At 39.7% G+C, this 22,234-nt stretch overlaps 1 protein-coding gene across 1 annotated transcript in view; it reads left to right on the forward strand.

The window, feature by feature from the left end:
* Positions 1–21,071, forward strand: part of LOC129762932 (pituitary homeobox homolog Ptx1) — a 149,687-nt gene extending 128,616 nt beyond the window's left edge. The window contains exon 5 of the mRNA XM_055761563.1: positions 18,152–21,071. Within this exon, the coding sequence (XP_055617538.1) occupies positions 18,152–18,754 (603 nt within the window). The 3' untranslated portion in view covers positions 18,755–21,071. The remainder of the gene's footprint in view (positions 1–18,151) is intronic.
* The last annotated feature ends 1,163 nt before the right edge of the window (positions 21,072–22,234 follow it).

Raw genomic sequence — 22,234 nt, forward strand, 5'->3', positions numbered from 1 at the left:
GGAAAGATGTTTGCATCAATTGATAGTGAATATTTCTACGCATCTATCGCAATTAATAAAATGTCATTTTTCATTAGATAAATAATTGAATAACTGTAAATTGTTAAGCGTTATCTATAATTTAACGCCCTAACTGCCACGTTTTGATTGGCCCGATTTACGGCTTCCCCAACATAGACTTCAAAAGCAAGCAGCATTGGCGAAACCGACATTGCAAATACATGAAAGTAGGGGCAGCTTTTGTTCCCACCGAAATGCGTTTCTCTAACACAGACTTCAAATCCAAGGAGCGTGGGGAAGTTGGCATTGCAAATACATGCAATTCGGGGGCATTTTTGTTCCGACTGAAATGTGTTTCCCTACCACAGACTTTAAATCCATGGAGCGAGGGAAAATTGGCATTGCTAATACATGCAAGTCGAGGGCAATTTGTTCCGACTAAAATATGTTTCCCCAACACAGGCTTCAGAAACAAGGTGTCCAGGGAAATTGGTATTGCAAATTCATGCAGGTCGGGAGTATTTTTGTTCCGACTGAAATCTGATTACCTATAAAGACTTCTAAACTTCTGCGTTTCCCTAACACGGTCTCCTAAACTTAGATACCTGGTAAGACCGTGCAGACACTAGAGACATGGCATTTGTTCAAACTTTTTACTCACAACGCAAATATATTGAATTCAATTGAATTTGGAAATTGTTTCATTCAATCAAAAATTCAATCAATACATACAAATGATTACTAAGCTAAGGTAGTCCCACGTCAACCTTGCGGTTATATCATAGATATAACCCACCCATTTTTTTTAACGTCATCGACTTGGCGCTCTATTCCTCGGTATGTCAAACACAAGAATAACAAATGTTTCACGTATATGTAGATCGTTAAAACGTTTAAACACACTTACAATACATTAGATATTTTTAATTTAACAACCAACATATTCACTAGAAATAATTTTCATGGCAAAACAACGTTTGCCGGGTCAGTTAGTCGACATATGAAATAGAAGCCAATGAACTTATATATATATATATATATATATATATATATATATATATATATATATATATTATATATATATATATATATATATATATATATATATATATATATTTATATATATATATATATATATATATATATATATATATATATATATATATATATATATATATATATATATATATATATATATTTTAATATTACACTTGCGAAACAATGTATTGACATATATCTAGTCTAGTTGCATAGAAATATTGAACAAAGACTGGAAACAAGTTAAATTTGAAAAATCATAACTTAAAAATTTAAATAGGCACATCTTTGATTTGTGGATATGTTATGTAAAAAATCCTCAGCTTTCAAGAAAAAAATATAAAACTATATATAGCCCCTTCTACCTTTAACCGAGGAAACTATGAAAAACTAATACAATCAATAATTACTAAGGGGAAAATACAAATTTTCCGTGAATGTAGTATTTTCTCATATAACACTAGATCATTGGCTTTAATTTGATATGTCGATCATCTGAATCAGTCCAGTTGTTCATAAGTTATGATATTTTCCAAAAAGTCTTCTTTGGGAAAAGGGGTAATAATTTGATTTTTTACCATCGGTTAAATTTGAAAATTCATAACATAAAACGAAAAAAAATCACATCTCTGATTTTTGGATATGTTATGTAAAAAAAACCTCATCTTTCAAAGAAAAATATATAAACATATAGCGCGCTCTAGTCCAATGCCACGAAATCAACAAAAAACAAATACAATCAATCCAAAATTTTGGCAAGCGTAAAATTTTCCAAAAAAAGGCCAAGTAATTGGCTTTAATTTGATATATCGATCATCTGAATTTTCGAAAAAAATTATTTTTGAGAAAAAGACGAAAAAACATATTTTTCGGATCACCCTAAAATCCATTTCCATGAAACCCTAATGAAAAAAATAAAAACATACGAGTCTAATATTTTGCGATAAAGAACAAATCTACGTCTTTTCATAAAAATCTGAGAACCACTATATCGATTTGACATGGCGTTTAATCATTTTAATCATCATTCGTAATGATTCTTTCCAACTACATATATCAAGATTAACGATATCATAATGATTCCCCCACCCAAAATACCATCCCTATATAACGTTTAATAATCACCTGCGGCCAATAATTATCGAACAGGCAATAGCCAAATAATACTGAAACCAATCTCTTGTCGGCGCTGAATTTCCCTGTTCAAACATCGTATCTCGAGGTGGACCGGCTCTGAATTCCAGTAGCAGCAGCAGCAGCACAAAATGTGTGCTCAGTTAATATTTAACCATAACCCGTCGCGCGGACGAAAATCGTTATCAACTATTCGAGACAACGCAGCAGCAGCAGCAGCAGCAGCGAGCAGGAAGTTATCAGTCCGAGAAACACCACTGTCAACAATGACCACCGGTAGCCAACTCGCGCGCACCGGTTATCGATATGTTCGCACTGGACAACGGCCCGTACCCCGTCGAGGGTAACTATTTTACATTTTCGGCAGGACGTATCGTAATTCTACTGCACTACCCTGTCACTACAGGATATTGTAAACTAGCTTTGCGCGAGGATTTTCACATCCGAAGTTGGGCTTTGTCTGCTATCAACAGTGCGACCGGCAATCTTCGAATTATTTTCCATCGTTTGAAACCAACACGGCTAATTAAACCTATCGATCATTTCTGTTTTTCGAAATGTATCATTCTAAAATTCAATAAACCACCGCCACCGCCCGGGAATAGCCTGGAAACGCCTTCGACACCGTCCACGAACGGACGCGTGCGTCTCATTAATCTAAAAAATTACAACTTAATTGAATGTTTGAACCTCATTCCGGCCGAAGATTTAATAACCTACAACACGGAACGCGTTGAAATAAATTAAAACCTAAATACCCTCCGCGACGCAGACACGGCATTGCGTCCGGCGTGGGAATGCTCTGTGGGTGCGGTTAGAAGGGGAACTTCGTAAATTTCACGCGCGATGTTGCAAAACAAAATTGTACGGCGCGGGGAGATACCGAGTGTGAACCTTGCACATTTCGTTTGGGTTTGACGTTAGCACCGTTATTTTATCTATATTTTGGTTAATTTAGCAAGTAATTTGGATAAGGTATCCGGTTGCACTAGATAAGATTATTCGGGGATTGCAGTCCCGATATTGTGCTCGCAGGGATGGGCGGATGGGCCAAGAAAAAAAGGGAACATAGACAGATTGCATGGGCGCCAAACAGTAGCTATTTGTCCAAAACTGATTGATTGTGTTACTTGTTCTAGAAATGTGAAATGTGCTCCGGTAACCAGCGGAAGCAAATATCTAGCAAAGTTAATTTTGATAAGACGATTGACACTTTGTTTGCTTGCTTGTAATTTTCGATATCGGAGCACACGTCCATATCCAACGTTTTGCTCGCACCAGTCAGTCAACTAGGATGCAACTAATTAGCTCTGACCATCCGACAAAGTTTCGCCCAGTCATTCCGAAATCCCCACGCAAATAGTAAACAATCACTTACACTCTGTTCCGTTGACAATTCCGTATCGTATTGTTTTGAACGTGGAGCAACAACAACAGCGCAACAGCAGGGATGTGTCAGAACTACTTTCCCTGTGTGTACACACCAATTCAAACCCCAGGGGTGTGAGGGAAAAACACGGAGTAAACACTTGAGAGCACTGTTCGGAAAATGACCTACGTGACTATCGCCCAGCCGGGCAGCCATTGCTACGGCGGGACTCGATAATTGTCCTATCGCTAGACGGAACGTTTTGTTTACAATAAACTAAAGAGCGCAGGTTCGCACTATTCCACGCGAAGCGCAGATTTCCTTTTAATCTACCTGCACTTCAACTAGATGTTATTGAACCCCCCGCGATGAACCAAAGGCGGGAAAATGGTTAGATGCGCTGCTATCAATTGTAAAATGTTTTCTACAGTTAAGGTGAAGGTGGAAGCTAGCCACAAATGGCTGCCACAATGGCGCTCATTTTTTTCATCTCCCTCCCTCACCCCTCGCCCGAAAATCAATAATTTTGCGAAACAGTGTGAAGAAAATGATCGTTTTCGCACACGTCCCATGAAGTAATATCAACCAAACTCTAATCGATTACTCACAAGATATTAAATTTTCACCTGCTGTCGCACTGTATAGTGAAAAACGTCGGAAAACTCGAGCAAGTGCTCTGAAAGTTAAATTTTCATTTTTCAATCTTCGGCAATGGTTTTGTTTGTATTGGTGAAAGCATCGCTATGTATTGGTTTCGACACTGATGCCAGACAACATCATCGAAACAGCTATCAAAACCACTCAATAAAATGTTATTCCTGAGTTATAGCGTTTCATGTTATGAAAATCAATAGGATAAAATTGTGTTGATATCAATACAATCATTATTTTTACGTTTAATGGGTCTATAATGTTAGTTTTAGCAACTTTAACATAGGGTAAGAAAATTGTATTGCAGAGCTCGGAACACTGCCACGGCTCCCTATGCTTTCAAAAACAATAAACGGAAAAGTATTACATTCAATCTAAATGTCTCGGCCAACGAAGAGAAGGGTTAAGGCTCTCCAACGTGAATATGTGAAAACAATACGACCAACGAAGGAAAAAAATTGAGGAATTATCAGCATCGATACTATGCGGAAGAACTTGTTAATATCAAAAGAGCCCCAATTCGCATGTGTTATAAATTTGCTCATGTTACGCTCGCGTATAATCAGAATTTTACTTCATATTCAGATGCACCTTCCATATATATTTATGTTTGCAATCGTTCATCGGAACATATCGTTCATACATTTAACTTCAGTATTGAATTGTTATTTTTTTTCAAATGTATTCAAAGACTCGTGTCAATGAAGCGCCACACAGTCTGATAAGTGAATTGATCTATTTACATGTGCTTTGCTCTTCTCTCACAAACACTATTACCCCATTTTTACACGTGGGTTTACCTATACTACTACAATGGCTAGCTTCCACCTTCACCTTAAGATATGTTTGGTTTCGGCTTCGAAAACTCGTGACAGAAATTTGAGTACGGAACAGCATAGGGGAACGATGGGTAAGACGAACATGTTAAGCTGAACTCCGATTGCATCACAGGGAACTTGCTTCTTCAGCATTTATCCGAGTTCTATCCACCCGAAACAAATTCTTCCGAATGGAACATTTACTGGAATAAAATATAAACCAGAATGTAATACTTACTTGAAACATTTCTGAGGAAAAAAAATCGAGGGGTTGTATCCGACACACGACCGCTTAGGACGTGGGACTATGCAATCTTTTTGTTTAATTTGTTGGTTTATAATTTCGAATATTATTTGCGAATACGTCGAAATTTCATAAATAACTTTTAAGTAAATAGTTCCGGGGACCCTGAAAAGGTTTAATGGCTTGCGTGGTTTCGTAGAATCATTTCTAGAAGTAATGCAGGGTTCGTTTATGAAAAGATAGTCTGGACTGACTAGCGCATCAATAGTAGTGAGGCTGTGACGTGTTAGCTTTGCAAGTATCATCGGATGGTGTAATAAATTTGTCTAAATGAGTTTATTTCTATTTTATTTTAGCTTAATGTATATATTTATTCATTGCAGCGTAGAGATAATTCAATTAGGTTTTCTTTCTAATCAAAACCTAGGGGAAATTGTGGTTCGGCAATTTGGATTTTAGCCTGAAGCTTTCTGTAGTTCTTCGATATTTCTTGCCGCAGTGCTTGAATTAAACTATCATAACCGGCCGAATCGCTAGGTTTCTCATTGGAGATGTTGATGGCGCTGCTCTCGATTTCCTTTGACGGAATATCCCTCTCGGGATAGTCATGTTTCCTCCCATTAGAAAACCGGGCCGATTCTGCGGAAGTTACGGATGTTTTTAATGGATTCAACCTTTGCTTGATGTCAATCAAGACCTTTCGACGAGCCTTCCGGTTTTGATTTCCCGAGGCATGAGAATCGTTGGCCTTTCTGACAATAGGAACAGCTAAATATAAACAGTTGTGTGTAATAATTGTAACTATAATATGGATTAGTTCAAATTTACCTGTTTGTATCAGTTTTCGACGATATTGTACTTCCAAGCCATCGATATGAATGAAACAATCTGGACTGAAGTGCAGCGAGCAAATGTACATGTTTTTAGTATTGCGATCGCTGCTTTCCGTCAAAGCTAAGATGTCATAGTTGAGAGTGTATAAGTGAATCGTGTCACACTTCGAGTCCAGGATACCTTGTCATAAACGTACCCTGGAAGCAACGATTATTTCTTGCTTTTGCGAGAACAATTCACTAATTGGTTATATGTCACAATTTGTTTCTTTATATCAATGCACGCATTACACTGAGTATTTAACGAGAGGCATCTTCATCATCTAACATCAACAAGCTTCGAACACACGTCTAATCAATAATTTGGTTGTTCCATTATTCTGGTGAATTATTATAATTGTCAATAAATGACATAGTTGTCCCAATATTGTCGAACATGTCGTGTTACACACGCCGCATCGCAAGCCATTGGATAAGGCAATTTGAACCATATACAGACTATGGGATTGTAATGTATAGCATATAAAATAAATCCTCGAAAATTTCCGATTCGATTGGTATGCAAATCGTTAAAATCCGTTCGCAGCAAAAATAGTTATTAACATTAACTTTATTTCATAAAAACGTTACCTGTTTTCTGATTTGGCACCCTTAATGTAAGACGTAGTCCTATGTCGTTTGGCCAGAATTTTGAAGGTATTATAGTTTTTGAGTTATTAATATGTGTAAAAAATAATGAAAACAATTTTGGTCTTTTTAAAAAAGTAGTCCAATTCATTTTAGAATATTTCAAGTATGCAAAGTTGCTTAAATGACCAATTTATTTACACCCACATCGTTTCACTGCTAACTGATAAGGTGCTGCCAATGGCCAGTCGAATCGGCATGAAATTCATCTTGTGTAGAAATTGTGTCTGAAAAAGAAATTGTAATGACGAGATTTGGTAGAAGTGATAGGAAAATTGTAGTGAAAGAATATTTTAAAAATGCCAATTTGAAGATTACTCAACAAAAAACTCTGCGATAAAACCCACAAACTTTTGATTAATAAGAAAACATAAATGTTTGAAAGAATTCATATCAAGAAACCAATTTTGCGCGAGATGAAGTTCGCCAGGTCAGCTAGTTCAATATAGAAATGAAAAAGCAGTGTTTCTTGTAAAACAAGGAATAATTTCCTATAAAATATGAAATTGTTTTTTTCCAAACCTCCTGCAAATATTCTAAAAAGATAACACGCGAAAGGACAGTTTATGATTTAAAAGAAAGATAAATTTCTATGAACTATTTCATTATCTTGTCAATCTACCAATATAAAACATTTCATTGATTTTTCTTAAACTTCGTATAATTATGATAAGCAAATGGAGGATACAGGAGGTGCGAAACATAGAACCTAGACAATAGTTCAAAAAATATACAGGTTTCTTAGAAACCAAAACAAAAGCATTCCCAAATGTTTTTTATCGAAAGTAAGTACGTCTGAACTTCCCATAATACACATATGAAAAGCTTCTCTTCTCGGGTCTCTTCTTCGTCAAACATTTTTGAAGGTCGCACCTAAAATCAGGCATTCGTAATGTTTTTTCCTGAAAAAGACTAAAATATCTTTTCTAAACACCCAAAATTGATTTTTAGAACATGTTTAGACATCCTGATTTATAACATTAAATTAGATTAAAATAACAAAAAATGTGTCACCCTCCCATTCTGGAACAGCATTTGTATAATGGGCCTGATTCTCGAATACACTTCACGGTGGAAACGAAATAAACGGCACGCCATTGAACTACGTTTCACGAGTTAGTGAAGTGTCGAAGATAATGATGAGTTTTCAGGCAGAATGAGCACTTTTCAAATAAAAAATCATTAATGAAAATTATCTTCTTTGTATCGAACTGGTATTCAATGTGCGTGGAAAACTTTGTTTTCTTCATGTGATATAATAATCTCATACAAAAATTTAATCTGAAGATAATTTGATATTATAATGATAAATTTAGTGGGAAACTAATCTCGCATCCAGATGTCGACACCGTGCCGTTGTCATCGCGAATGCGTTTCATACCGTTTCCACCGTGAAGTGTATTCGTAGTGTATTCGAGAATCAGGCCCAATATATTAGGCTGTCAAAAAAGTCCTGCGGTATTTCCGCGAGGTGTCGTTGTAAGCGCGTAGCTCTAGTTGTATTCATTGTATCGAGTCATACTATAGCTTGTTGGAAAGGTATAATATAGTCCTTGACAGTGTTTTGTTTGGTTAAGTCGTTCGTGAGTTATAGTGTCGCAAATATGGAGCAAAATAAAGAGAAAATCCGACATATTTTACAGTACTACTATGACAAAGGCAAAAATGCATCTCAAGCTGCCAATAAAATTTGTGCAGTTTATGGACCCGATACAGTTTCCATTTCCACCGCACAACGATGGTTTCAACGTTTTCGTTCTGGTGTAGAGTTCGTCGAAGATGCGCCACGCTCCGGAAGGCCTGTCGTCGAAAGTTGCGACAAAATCGCTGAATTAGCCGAGAAAGACCGGCATAGTAGCAGTCGTAGCATCGGCCAAGAGCTGGGGATAAGTCATCAAACCGTTATTAACCATTTGAAGAAGCTCGGATTCACAAAGAAGCTCGATGTATGGGTGCCACACATGTTGACGCAAAAAACACATCTTTGACCGTATCGACGCATGTGAATCGCTGATCAATCGCAACAAAATCGACCCGTTTCTGAAGCGGATGGTGACTGGCGATGAAAAGTGGGTCACTTACGACAACGTGAAGCGCAAACGGTCGTGGTCGAAGCCCGCTGAAGCGGCTCAGACGGTGGCCAAGCCCTCATTAACGGCCTGGAAGGTTCTGCTATGTGTTTGGTGGGATTGTCAAGGAATAATCTATTATGAGCTGCTTCCCTGTGGCCAAACGCTCAATTCGGACTTGTACTGCCAACAACTGGACCGCTTGAATGTAGCACTCATGAAGAAGAGGCCATTTTTGATAAACAGAGGCCGCATTGTCTTCCATCAGGACAACGCCAGGCCACACACTTCTTTGGTGACGCGCCAGAAGCTCCGGGAGCTCGGATGGGAGGTTCTTTTGCATCCGCCGTATAGTCCGGACCTTGCACCAAGTGACTACCACCTGTTTTTGTCCATGGCGAACGAGCAAGGTAGTCAGAAGTTAGCCACAAAAGAGGCCTGTGAAAATTGGCTATCCGAGTTTTTTGCCAATAAGGAAGCGAGCTTCTATAACAGGGGTATTATGAAGTTGGCATCTCGTTGGGAACAAGTCATCGAACAAAACGGCGCATATTTGACTTAAAACAGATGATTGTAACTAATTTTATGAACAAATGAAAATTCAAAAAAAAAATACCGCAGAACTTTTTTGACAGCCTAATACTAGCTGACCCGGGAACTTCGTTTCACCTAAAATTGATGTTTTGATATGATTTTTTTTTTCGAACATTCACGTTTTGTTACTAAGCGAGCGTTGGTGGGTTCAATCACAGAAATCTTCATTGATTGATCATCTAAATGGCCATTTACAATTTCCTTCTACTAAAAAATTTCCGTAATTATTCGTACACCCAGGTTTTTTTAGCGGTTTTTTTACGCGGATTTTCCAATTAACGCGTTTTTTTTACGCGGATTTTCCAATTAACGCGGTTTTTTTTAAGCGATACCCGCCGAAATTGCAGGAAAAAACTACGCGTTTTCGGAAGCGAGTAACAATCGACTTTTTACTTCCGTTCTACGTAAGAATAGTCCCATTCGATATCTATCATTAGGTGACATGGTTTTTTTTACGCGGATTTTCCAACTAACGTGTTTTTTTACGCGGATTTTCGAATTAACGCGGTATTTTTTAAGCGGATTTTCCAATTAACGCGGTTTTTTCTACGCGGATTTTCCAATTAACGCGGTTTTTTTTACGAGATACGTATCCCCCGCGTAAAGAAAACTGAATATTTATAAAATATTTATAAAAATATAATAATTATGCAGCAGCACCAGTGATTATGTGGATAGTAGAGTGCCAATGAAAATGGCCATCTCGAATTTTCAACGGGAACTTGATTAAAAATGTTAAATCCCAACGAAAAACTATCCTATGCAAAATATCAGCTCAATCGGACTTCATTTAGTAGTGTCGCACAGCCGTCAAAGCTTGAGTTTTTTGAAAACCGAAAAATCACCCAAGGGGGGAGCAAAGGAAATCGGGGTTCCCAAAAAAAAAATTAATGCCAGATGTTTAGAAAACGCATGAAACGTCGAGACTTACTGTTATCTCGAAAAAAAAATTATTCGTGAAAAATTTAATTTTCAGACGATAAAACGACCAAGTGCCGAAAATTTTTTTTCGAGATAATAGTAAACCTCGATGTTTCGTGCAATTCTGAGACATTTCGCATCAAAAACAATATTTATGAAAAACCCGATTTTCTTTACTTCCCCCTTGGGCGATTTTTCGATTTTCAGAAAACTTGAATTTAGACATCTGCGACATTAGTAAATAAAGTCCGAATGAGCTAATATTTTGCAAAGGGTATTTTATCGTGCAAATCAACATTTCGCAGAATGTCCCGTATGAATAATCGATATGACGGTTTTCATCGGCACTATTCTGAAAAAAACGGCCCGTCCCAGAGTGTCGATTTTTGACAGAAAAAAAAATTCGTTTCATCGTTTCATGTTTCCATCACATAGAACACATATTTAATACTGAATAGTCGATTTTCATTAGAAGCTCAATTTCAGAAACGCAATATGGCCATATGAAAAAAAATATTTTTCTTCATATTTTTAATTTTTTTTGTGCCGTAACAACACTCCTTGAAGTGGATTGTCTATTGTGATCAACTTTGAGCTCCATCGGTTCTGTACTTTTCGAGTTTTTGACACAAACGAACACTTTTATAGATATAGATTAGCTGCCAGTTCCTGTTGTTTGTCAATAGATGGCTCCAGCAGTAAGCGCTGGTTTATGAACCATGTTTAGGCATATGGTAAATAGACCACTTTGATACATTTGTGCTTTCATTTTTGTATGACTTTTTTTGTTGTCTGAAAATGTATGATTTTGTTCTAAATGAAAGTATTGATTTTCTTTTTTCATTCGAAGAAAACGGTGGCAGCAATACAGAGATGCTGTTAAAAGTGAACTGACGCGACGTGATATATTACATCGCTTCAAAGACGTTGATTGCGATGTTGCAGTCCGTGTGACGGAAGGCCATAACCTTCGAGATGCAGAAATGAAGCTATAGCGCGATGAGGATCAATTCCAAAACTGAGGAAGAGCTGGATGCTGCATTAGGAGTTAGCTACCGAGCCATTAACAGCCGATTTAATACGTTGGAAATGATTCAAAGGAAAGAAACTTGGATTCCCTATGATCTGAAACTAATAGACGTTGAGCGTAATTTCTTCGATTTCTTCATCGCATCGTTAGGGATAATGAAGAATAGATTCATGGTAACAAGCTTGTCATGGAAAAATGTATGCTCGATTAGGATTGCCCTGTCATGCTTCGTCGTCGGTTCGTCCAAATATTCACGCTGCGAAAGTTATACTGTATATTTATTGGAATCAGCTTGGTGTTCTATACCATAAACTGTTGAAACTGACCGAAACGGACCGGTATTGAATTCAATTGATGCCATTGAGTTAAATACTGTGCGAAAAATGGATACAGTACGAGCAGAAGTACGAAAAAGTGATTCGACATTAGAACAACGCTCGGCCTCACGTTGCCAAACCCGCTAAAATCAACTGGAAACACTCAAATGAGCCCCATCCACTATGAAGCGGTATGCCGCCAACAATGTGCAGATGATTATCGTGGCATTGCTGACTTGCCTAATCAAGGTCAAGGTTCACGATCATTTCCGGTACCCGGAATGGTTTCATTGAGCACTGGTCTACTACAACTAAACTAGTTTTTCGCATCGCCACTCTGTCTGGTGAAATAGAACTACGGCAAATAGTTTCAGTGTACATCGATTTCTCGAAGGCACTCTCTCGCATATCCTTTTTCCGGTTGGTTTATGAAGTCTCAGTGGCTATTTTTGTTGGATCGTTCCGCGTACGGATTAGCTAGTATTTCGTCCGGCGCACCTCAGAGCAGCTTCTTTGAGCCACTGATTTTTAACATCTTCGACAGCGACCCATCTTCACTGCCCTTTTTCATCGAGCCTTTCTTTCGCTATCGACTTGAAAACCTAAGCTGTAAATGCTGTACCAGTGTGGGTGGATAGCAAATTGAATTAAACGTTTAAGATCATGCAATGTAATGTGTGAAGATGTCAAAAATTATGCTTAATATCCATTTTTGGGTGTAGAACCAATCGATGGTGATTAATTGCATCACTATTAAATGTTGTAATGTTTTCATGCATCATTTTTTTTTCAATTTGGCCGACTCTACTATCTTAATGGGTATTCGATAAATGATTAAAAAATTCCCGAAACAATGCCAAATTCTATTATTTTTATAGAGTTATGGCATCTCAGCATTGAGCTGGAATATTCATCTACTCCGGGCTTCTTGAATGCCAAAGGGGGATTAGGCTCTGTGGTATCTTTTTTTTCTCTTTTTTCTCTTTATAATAGTGTCTGCACAATCATCGTGTTCCAATTGTAGTGATTCAGGAACCGTCGCACTATGTTACACGTTCCAAGAATCACCGCTTTCTGCATAACCGCAAGCTGCTCTGTTACTTGCAGCTCCCCCAATGATTGCGTGAGAGAGTGTGGAACTAAACTAGTAGCAGAGATCACTACTGGTGTAATACGGATGCCTTTCAAATGCCACATTTGTTTTAGTTCTTCTGCCAAGTCGTGATACAGGTCGGACTCGATTATATATAATCGCAATTTCACTTTTAATTTTTGAAAATAATTGTTGAAAAAAATGGTCGACTATATATAATCGAGTCCGACCTGTATGTACTTAGTTATCTTGGCAGCAAACGTAGATTGTAGATTGTGGTCTAACGGTATTGCAATGTCTGTTATCAGCACAATATCAGGGCGATTAGCTGGTATTCGGACATTCGTAATGATCTCGCGATCCCAGTACAACTTGTAGCAGCTATTTTCCAAAACCGGATCCGGAATATACTTGTAGTAGGGCACCAACTGATTTACCAAGTTGCGTTTTGATGCTAGCTCTTGATGAACAATCTACGGAACCGAGTTGTGACGATTGAAATAAGCTGATTCGGCTAGCGCTCCACAGCCGGCTATGACGTGTTCAATCGTCTCTCCTACTTTATTGCACCTTCTGCAACAGTCGACAACGTTCTCGTGCAAGATGTACTTCCGGCAGTTTTTGGGCACTATTATCCGGTCCTGGATGGCCTTCTGTCTCAGGAAATAGTTCACCCAGCACCGGTCACGTGTTCGATAATGTTTTGTTGATCTGCGCTTGCTCTAAACGATGGGGGTGCGTCCCATGAAGTTCTTTTTGCTTCCACGACGTTATTTTTTCTTCAGTAGTCTGCAAATTGCAGCTTAGCTCATACTGCTCCTGCGCACTGCGGCACTGATTCCGTGGTTCGCCTCACAAACAGCGCGATACATATCGTGACGGGTCTGACTTTCTACGAAGTATCTTCGCAACTGCTGGATCTGGGAAACGCAAAGCGCTTTGATATCAATGACATCTCTTCCACCTTCCACACGTGGCAAGGTGAATCTCTCTATGGACGACTTTAGATGCTTTAGATGCGGTGCTTAGTGAACGTTACTCTCATTGCTCTCTCGATTGCCTCTAAAAAATATTTTTAAATCTGTTTTCGTCCACTTCAGCGTCCCGAAATTGTACGTGAGTAAAGGAACAGCAAACGTATTGACGGCTTTGATCTTTTTGCCGCCGCAGAGGTTTGTTTTCAAAACCTGGTTGATTCTGATCAAGAATTGTTCCTGGATTTCCTTCTTGATTTTTGACTGGCAAATCCCTTTCAGTTGCAGAAATCTCAAGTACTTATAGGATTCGCCTTCCACCAAATCTTGAATCACTTCACTCTCTCCACCAATCGTCCACGATGGAGCTGTACTGCCTTACACTTTTCAATTCCGAGTTCCATCCGCACATCGGAACCAAAGTCGCTAACACACTGTGGAATACTATGTTGCGCTTCTGTTGATTCCACAAACAGTTTCAAGTCGTCCATATAGAAGGTATTATTTATAGTCGTTGTTCTGTTGATATGGTAGCCATGGCTGCTTCGGTTGAGTGCTCTGCTCAAGGGGTTCATCGCGAGGCAAAACCACAAAGGAGTCCCCTTGGGATATTCCCCTGCGAATATTGAGAGTTCTGGAACTCAACATAGTTGTTCCGTCGGTAATACTAAGCGAAGTGCTCCAGTTTTCCATTGCGAGTTCCATAAACCTGATGACGCCATCATGTATCTTATACATTTTTAGTAACTTTATCAAGTACGTATGTGGTACTGAGTCGTATGCTTTTTTATAGTCAATGTACGCCATACTCAGGTTCCTTTTATTTCGGTTTGCTTGTCCGACGATGACTGCGTCGTTAATGACTTGATCTTTGCAGCCTCGCACATTTTGTTTACAGACTTTCTGCTCTTCTGTTAGTATTTCGTGAACATCGCAATGGTTTTGAATCTTTTTATTAATCATCGACGTAAGTAGCTTGTACAGGCTCGTTAGACATGTTATTGGCCTGTACTTCGCTGCATTCGCTGTGTCTTGATCCTTTGGCATCAAATGAGTAATTCCCCTAGTCACGAACTCCGGTGTTGTTTGGGGATTTTCTAGTACCTTATTGAAGCACTCTGCCATTCGCCCATGAGTTGAAGAGAAATTTTTGTACCAGAAATTGTGCACGAAATCTGGTCCTGGCGCAGCCCAATTCCTGCAATATCGAATGGCTTCGTTCATATCATAGGCGGCTACCACAACGGTAGGCATTGCTTCAAGTCCGTTTCCATATTCCTCTTCTTCTGCCAGCCACATCCTGTTGCTTCGGTGTTGAATAGGGTTCTCCCATAAGCCTGACCAAAGCTGGGTAACTTCGTCAATCTCAGGAAGACCACCATCGTAATTACTTCGTTTCTTTTTGATGCGACTGTAGAACTCCCTTTCGTTCATACTGAACATACGATTATCCGCATGCCTTTTCGTACATTCCGTATAACGTCTTAACCTTTTTGATAGCGCACTCAACCGTTGTACATGGGTGTCGAGGATCTCAATGATGCGGTTTTCATTAGGATCAGAGAGCTCTGTCGGCTTCACAATTTCAGCAACTCCACGAATTAGCATTCTCGATCGACTTCCCCTCATGTACTGTGTTAGTCGATCGATTTTTACTCGGAGCGTTTGGATACGACCTTCCAGGCGTCTCATCCAAGCAGGTTTCGTTTTTTTGGAGAGTACGCGGTCCTGTCTATCGTCTTAGTGAAAGGTGCGCATTCCTAACGTCCGTACAACAGCTACAGCCCCACAATACACGATCAATTGCAGCTCCTCTAGGTTCTCTACAACTTCCAGGTACACAGGTAGAACTTCCTGGTCGAGAACTTGAACGGCACTCGTCAGTCGATGGGAATACTGCAACTTCGGGATCTTGTGTCGGGTTAAGGGGTTCGTTCCGTAAAATTGAGTCATTGCTGCATCCATGTGGAAAGCCAATTCGTTCTTTAGTTGACCTCGTTGTTGATCATCTGCCGGCTCTTGTCCTCTAGGCTCTTCCACTGGATCCGGTGGTGGTGCAATCGATTCACGCCTCTCACTACCAAACGATGCACTCAGCCTAGCAGAGCTGCTACTCGACATATCGCTCGATCTTCCACTCTCTCTACGCAGTCCTCGTTGCACTTCCAACTTGATGGCCTCTATTTCAGCCGGGGACAGCATGTTGTGTGATAAAACCGCTCGTCTCCGTGTGTAGAGTTTATTCCGATCTAGTTGGCCGGCAAATCGTGGGAACTGCTCGTTGAACATTTCCGTCTGCCGGACATGTCCGTCTCCAATCATGTGCAGACATAATAGCAACGAATCACGAACTCATTCATCTCTCTCGTCCACATGATTCGTTGCCGTTGGCGGCCTGTCAATGTGAGCGACTGACGTCGTCCAATCACATCATCATTGGCAGGTGCAGCATTGCCATGGTGATTTCTTGTGCTGCGGGTTCTGTTTTGCGCTCGGTTTACGGGCTGAGCCCGTTGACTAGGGGTCCGGTCTTGTACCAATTCCTCTAGCCGCTGGCCGCTCGCATGTACGCCCGTTCCAGGACCAGCTCCAGTCCGGGGGCCCTCCTCAGGCGATCGCATTAATAAAATTCTCCTTGATCTCAATTCCATGATTGGTAGTTTTCCTTTTCCCGGGAAAACACGGGTTGGCACAGGTTGCTTCTTAGAGCCCTCAACCTGCCTGAAGGACGGTATCTCAGCCGTTCCTAACCTGGAATACAGACGCTGTTGTGGCCCGCTCCCAACATGGAGAACATACGCTATGCTATGGAAATGCGAATGAAGGATAAATATAAACGTATAGGTACGGACAAACAACATTTCATTGATATAGCTTGCTTGCATCCTCGAATATTAACCAAAACATGTCGAATTTGCTGTTAATTATTAAACAGTGAGTAAATGAACTTGACTGTAAATATTATGAATATACCATATGAACCTTTTTTACTTTTCAATGTAAATATATAGATAAACCATGTTGAATCGTTTGCAACATATATTTTTACATCAAATATGAGACCTTTTATGAAGAAATATCTATCCGTTATTCATTGATTTACAAAAATTTTAAAAATTCAATGCAAATTTAGATAATTTTGCATGTTATTTACTATCACAAACGTGATGACCTCTATAGCATACTTGGTAACTGTCTATATATGTTGTTGTGTCTCTGACTGTTAGAAAAAATCTCAATTCATTGAGAGTTTCCCATATCTTGAATTCGAGTTGAAACATTGTTAATATTGCTGAAAAGTTTCATACAACGGGTACTGTAATAATTCTAAATCTGAAATCAGAGCGTTATATAACACGATGAATTCGTGTAATTTTTTTGCTGTATTATAGTGATTTTCAGCCTTTGGCTGGTTCGTAACTTAGGCCAACGGATTTATTCCGTTGGAAGAATTTTGGGAGTGAGAGTTGAACTCGTGGCCTTCAGCGTAAGCGGTACGGATGTGAACCACTACGCCAGATCGCCTCCACGAATTCATTTCACCTGAAATCCATGAAACACCCTAAAAGAGTCAGGAATACGGTGGATTGGTGTTTGTATTGAGATCAATTTCAATTTGAAGGAAAATCTAACTCCTAAATGAAGTTAGATGCCTCGTAAGAATAAGACAAACTTTCACGTTTAAACGATTACTAAACTGAGGACAAAAACTAACATTGTTTTTATTAAAAAATCCAAATTGAAACGTAGTTATGTCTTTATGTTAAGAAAATTTCAACATACATGAGATTTTAATCAGTCATAAATTGTCACAGAAGCTCTTCCTAATTTGGTTGTGAACATGAAGAAATATTTCAATGAGCCTGTAACATAGCTGTAACAGTTAGTGACCAATGATGAAGCCTATAATATTTTGTCTCACAAAGTGATGCAGCAGTCAATAATATTTTTTTAACCATTTTTAGCGATATTTGTTTTCCTCAAAAACGATGAAAAGCGTCATTCAATTCGGTATGATTTACCACAGAGCCATTCCCCTAAACAACAAACCAGCCGTGAACAAGTGCTCACTCCCCCACGAAACGCCATTTTCCCGTCGGCAGCCATCCTTGCGCGCGGGGTAAACACATTTCCAAATTGAATGTCTGCTTGTTTCCGTCGGCTGACGCAAACAAAAAGGGGGATCTACTGAGTGCGCGCAGTCAACGAACCGCGTAATTCCGCCCACGTTCCTCCACCCTCCATTCCGCAGGAGAACGAAAAAATGAAGATTAATAGCATTCGATCTTCCCCGAGGCATTATTTCTCCCTGACTGCTTCCCTCGTGTGATAATGAAGATAATTATTTTCCTCTTTTATTCTGTCCCTCTCTTCTACAGGTGTGGTTCAAGAACCGTCGGGCAAAATGGCGCAAGCGGGAGCGCAACCAGATGAACGCGATAGCGGCGGCTGACTTCAAGAACGGTTTCGGACCCCAGTTCGTGCAGCCGTTCGCCGATACGGACAGTTTGTATTCGTCGTACTCGTACAACAACTGGGCCAAAGTGCCCTCGCCGCTGGGGGCGAAAACCTTCCCCTGGACGGTGAATCCCCTCGGAACGTCGATAGTGTCGACGAACCATCACCAGAACTCCATCAACTGCTTCAACACATCCGCCTCGTCGGTGGCGGCCGGAATGGGCACCGGAACGATGCTCCCCGGCAGTATGGGTACCAGCCTGGGAGGAACTACCGGCGGGACGGGAGTTTCGCCAACGCCTTGTCCCTACTCGACTCCAACCAATCCGTACAGCATGTACCACCATCGGGCCACGGCGGAACCCTGCACGGCGATGACCTCCAGTATTGCAACGTTGAGATTGAAGGCGAAGCAGCACACTTCCGGCTTCTCCAGCCCGTACTCGGCCCCGTCGCCCGTGTCCCGATCCAACTCGGCTGGCCTGTCGGCATGTCAGTACGCCGGGGTCACGGACACCGTCTGAGAAAACGCTCTGGGCAGCATGCTGTCCCACTCGTCATCGCTTGCCGCGTACAACACCAGCATCAGCAACGCCATCCACGCCGTCAACAACGGGGCGGTGGACAAGGGTAACCCGGCTGGCGCGGCTGGCCTCGACGATGACGACCTGATGGTACCGGACGACGACGAAGAAGACCACCATCGGCGGAACAATGTCGACGAGCTGCACGATTGAATGTGCGATACCTTGCGAGTGTAGATTAACGCAGGCAGCGGTTGAGGGCAACTTATCTTATCCCCACACCGTCACACGACTCATTTTGGGCCGGCTACAGTAAATAATATTTGACGGCGGCAACGCTCCAAACTTCAAAGCGCGACTCGCAACCACCCCGAATACGGTGTGTGTAAACACTGCTGATACGCGCGTCCTCTTGGGCGGTGCGGAATCAAAGCGAACGGACCTTATCTGACAGGGGCGACGAGAAAAGGATTAACTCGAGTTTGGTGGTTTGAAATTGGGTGCGAACCTATTGAATATTGGACTGACTAACCATTTTGGCAGATAAATAATCCATTCAACAACGTTGAACGTTGTTTGCAAATTTAAGTATACGATTCAGACTTTTCAAGAATTCCCCGATCCAAAACGTTATCTCTCTGGAATTGTGATAGAAGCAAACTGCTGAAGGAGTACACATGAAACTCCATGTCCTCCGCGCCGTCTGGTGTCAATATTCCAAACTCAAATTGAGCTAATCGTGATTCTCAAAGGAGAAAATCGCGAGCGAAATCTAAATCCCAAAAAAAAAGTAGGAGGGCCCAATATGTCCGCGAAAATAAAATTTGACAGTTACCCCCTTTTTCTATGTTCGTACTCGAGCGGTACAGCTGTCTGTGTACACAACAAACCCCTCCAGGAGCGCCGAAAAAATGACATTCATTTGATTAGCCGTCAGAGATCAAAGAATTCTGCTTCGTATCGATTTAGCTGCGAAAATAATATGACGTGTGAGAGATAAGTTGTGAAAATATTGGGGGATGATAAAAAAAAGAAAGTTTACGTCAATATTCATCAAGATCGAATCGAATCAACGCGCACGATGGGTGTGTGTGTGCGTGTGAAGTGGAATCAATTTTCCTCCCCCCGCTGTCAAGGTAACGCAAATTCAGTTGTCAGTATCGTCAGTCGGATTGGCAACAGTGAAAAACACAAACAAACAAAAAATAAATTAAAAAGGACAAACCTCCTAAATCGAGGCTGTGTAAATAATTTTTTATCGCGCGACTTTTTCCTGACTGGAAGAATGAAAGCTAAAGCAAAAAAGAGTTGTAATCTAGGTTAAATTGAAAGTTCTTTCCCTAGAGATCCCAATTATACAGAAAGACAAATAAAAAATTTAGTGAGTAAATGTATTGAAATGATTCTCCAGAAGCCAACGTGTTAACCACTTTTCGTACGATTGCAGCGGTAATAAGTATTGTTTCCAGTGAATGTGCAACTGTTTTGTTCGTATTTAAACATCCTCATTTTCCTTCTATTAACTTATTGACTAGAGCACACCATCAGGTTGTACCAATATCTGTTGAATCGAGAATCGAAAAAATGTACAGTTGAACACGAAGAAACTATGTAAACATGAGCTAAAAATACCAAAAACAAGTAACTTTAAATTCCACGATTCCCCACTGTGTACACTTCTCGCGAAATGTGTCTGTAAAATGTGGACAGTGAATCGGGGAAACAATTTCATAATGTAGATAGATCCAAAGCCATCTCTTCTACTCTGGAAGACCACTTGCAACTCGTTTACCAGCTCCTCCTAGATCAAACAAATTTACCGATACCGATCGAATGTGTAGACTATGATGAAAAACTCTTTAATTACCACCACTTTCAGTACCAGTTAAGCGGAACGAATACTTAAATTTTATCTAGTCAATGATGAAACACAAACCACAAACAAAAACAACTCCGGAAGAATACAAAAAAAAACCCAAATCACTAATGTTTGACTCTAAGTAGCTTCGAAGATTACTATAGTGTAATTAGTAATAATTGAAACAACAACAAAAAAACAAAAAAACCAAAAAACAGAAATCAAGAACAACAAATTTATGCCAACGATTGATTTAGCAACCGAGAATACCAAAATTTATACTGAAAAAACAAAGCAGACATACACGTACACATACAAACACACTTTTAATCGTTAAGAAGATAAAAAGTATTGATTATAGAAAAAAAAAACCAAATTTCATAGTAGTTAATAACTCGACGATCCCTTAAGATATGTATATCGTGAAAACAATAAATCTTGGTAGGCTACCATTACACAGAGAAGATCTACAATAAAAATGAATATTACAAAAAAAAATGAGAATGCGTATTTTTTCGGCCTCGAAGATCGTTCCTTGAGATGAGAAGATGACAGATCCAGATATGCTTAAATTTCGAAAGTACTTCGAACCCACAGGTTTTGAGTACACCGATGATAGTCTTACCGACGAAAAGGTTGATGCGATGCGGAAATAAATGATGCAAAATCGCTGTTGATTTTGAAACTCGACACGCAGAGTACTTACCAAGTTACAGCCCCACGCGTCGATGGATGCTCCACGTCTCAAAGAGAGGTGTTATTAGTTTGTATAGCAACGAACTTTGGGCGATCAAATGAGCACGGCGCTTGAGCTGTGACGGTTTTCATGATACTCTACATGAACTTTTCGTTTGATTCAGATCAAAACACATCAAAACTTCTTCATTTTTTCCTAATCGTTTCCTAAATGAAGGAAATAATTGAATTGTGCCTATTTTGCATTATCGTTTTGTTTCATTTAAATGCTATGTTTTTTTTCTAATGATAAAAATGATTAATAAATTATTTCATGTAAAAAAATGTAAGTTTAGGAAATAAAGACTTAATGAAGCCATCATTCTTTAGAAATAACGCAATATTGGTTTGCTTTGGAGCCTGTAACGTAAATCCTGTTTGAATATAATCTTGAATCTTGAATTAATAAATCTTTATTAACTGTAGCTTAATATTCCAAGAAGTGGATCTCAATTTTTGACGTAGAACTACGTCTTTCATTAAAGGTGCCAAATCAGAAAACAGGTCACGTTTTTTATGAAATAAAGTTAACGTTTATAACTATTTTTACCGCGACCGGATTTGGACGACATATATACCGAACGAATCGGAAATTCCCTAAGATTTTTTTTATGCTATATATTACAATCCTCTGATGTGCAAATGGTTTAAATTGATGAAAACTAGAAGCATTTCCATTTTTCCATACATTTGTTCTGCTCATTTGTGAGCCTCCCAACCCACGTCGTCAATAACGATCAACGAAGGGGAATGGTTCAAAGTCACAGTGAACAAAGAATGGAACAAGAAAAAGAACGAAGGGAAATATTTGCCTGGAGCATAAATATTGGACCTCGCTGAAGCTATGAACATCGTTTGTTTTGACATCGCAATCATTGCATCATTAA

The sequence above is a fragment of the Toxorhynchites rutilus genome, chromosome 1 (assembly GCF_029784135.1).
Source record: "Toxorhynchites rutilus septentrionalis strain SRP chromosome 1, ASM2978413v1, whole genome shotgun sequence".
Taxonomy (NCBI): Eukaryota; Metazoa; Arthropoda; class Insecta; order Diptera; family Culicidae; genus Toxorhynchites; species Toxorhynchites rutilus.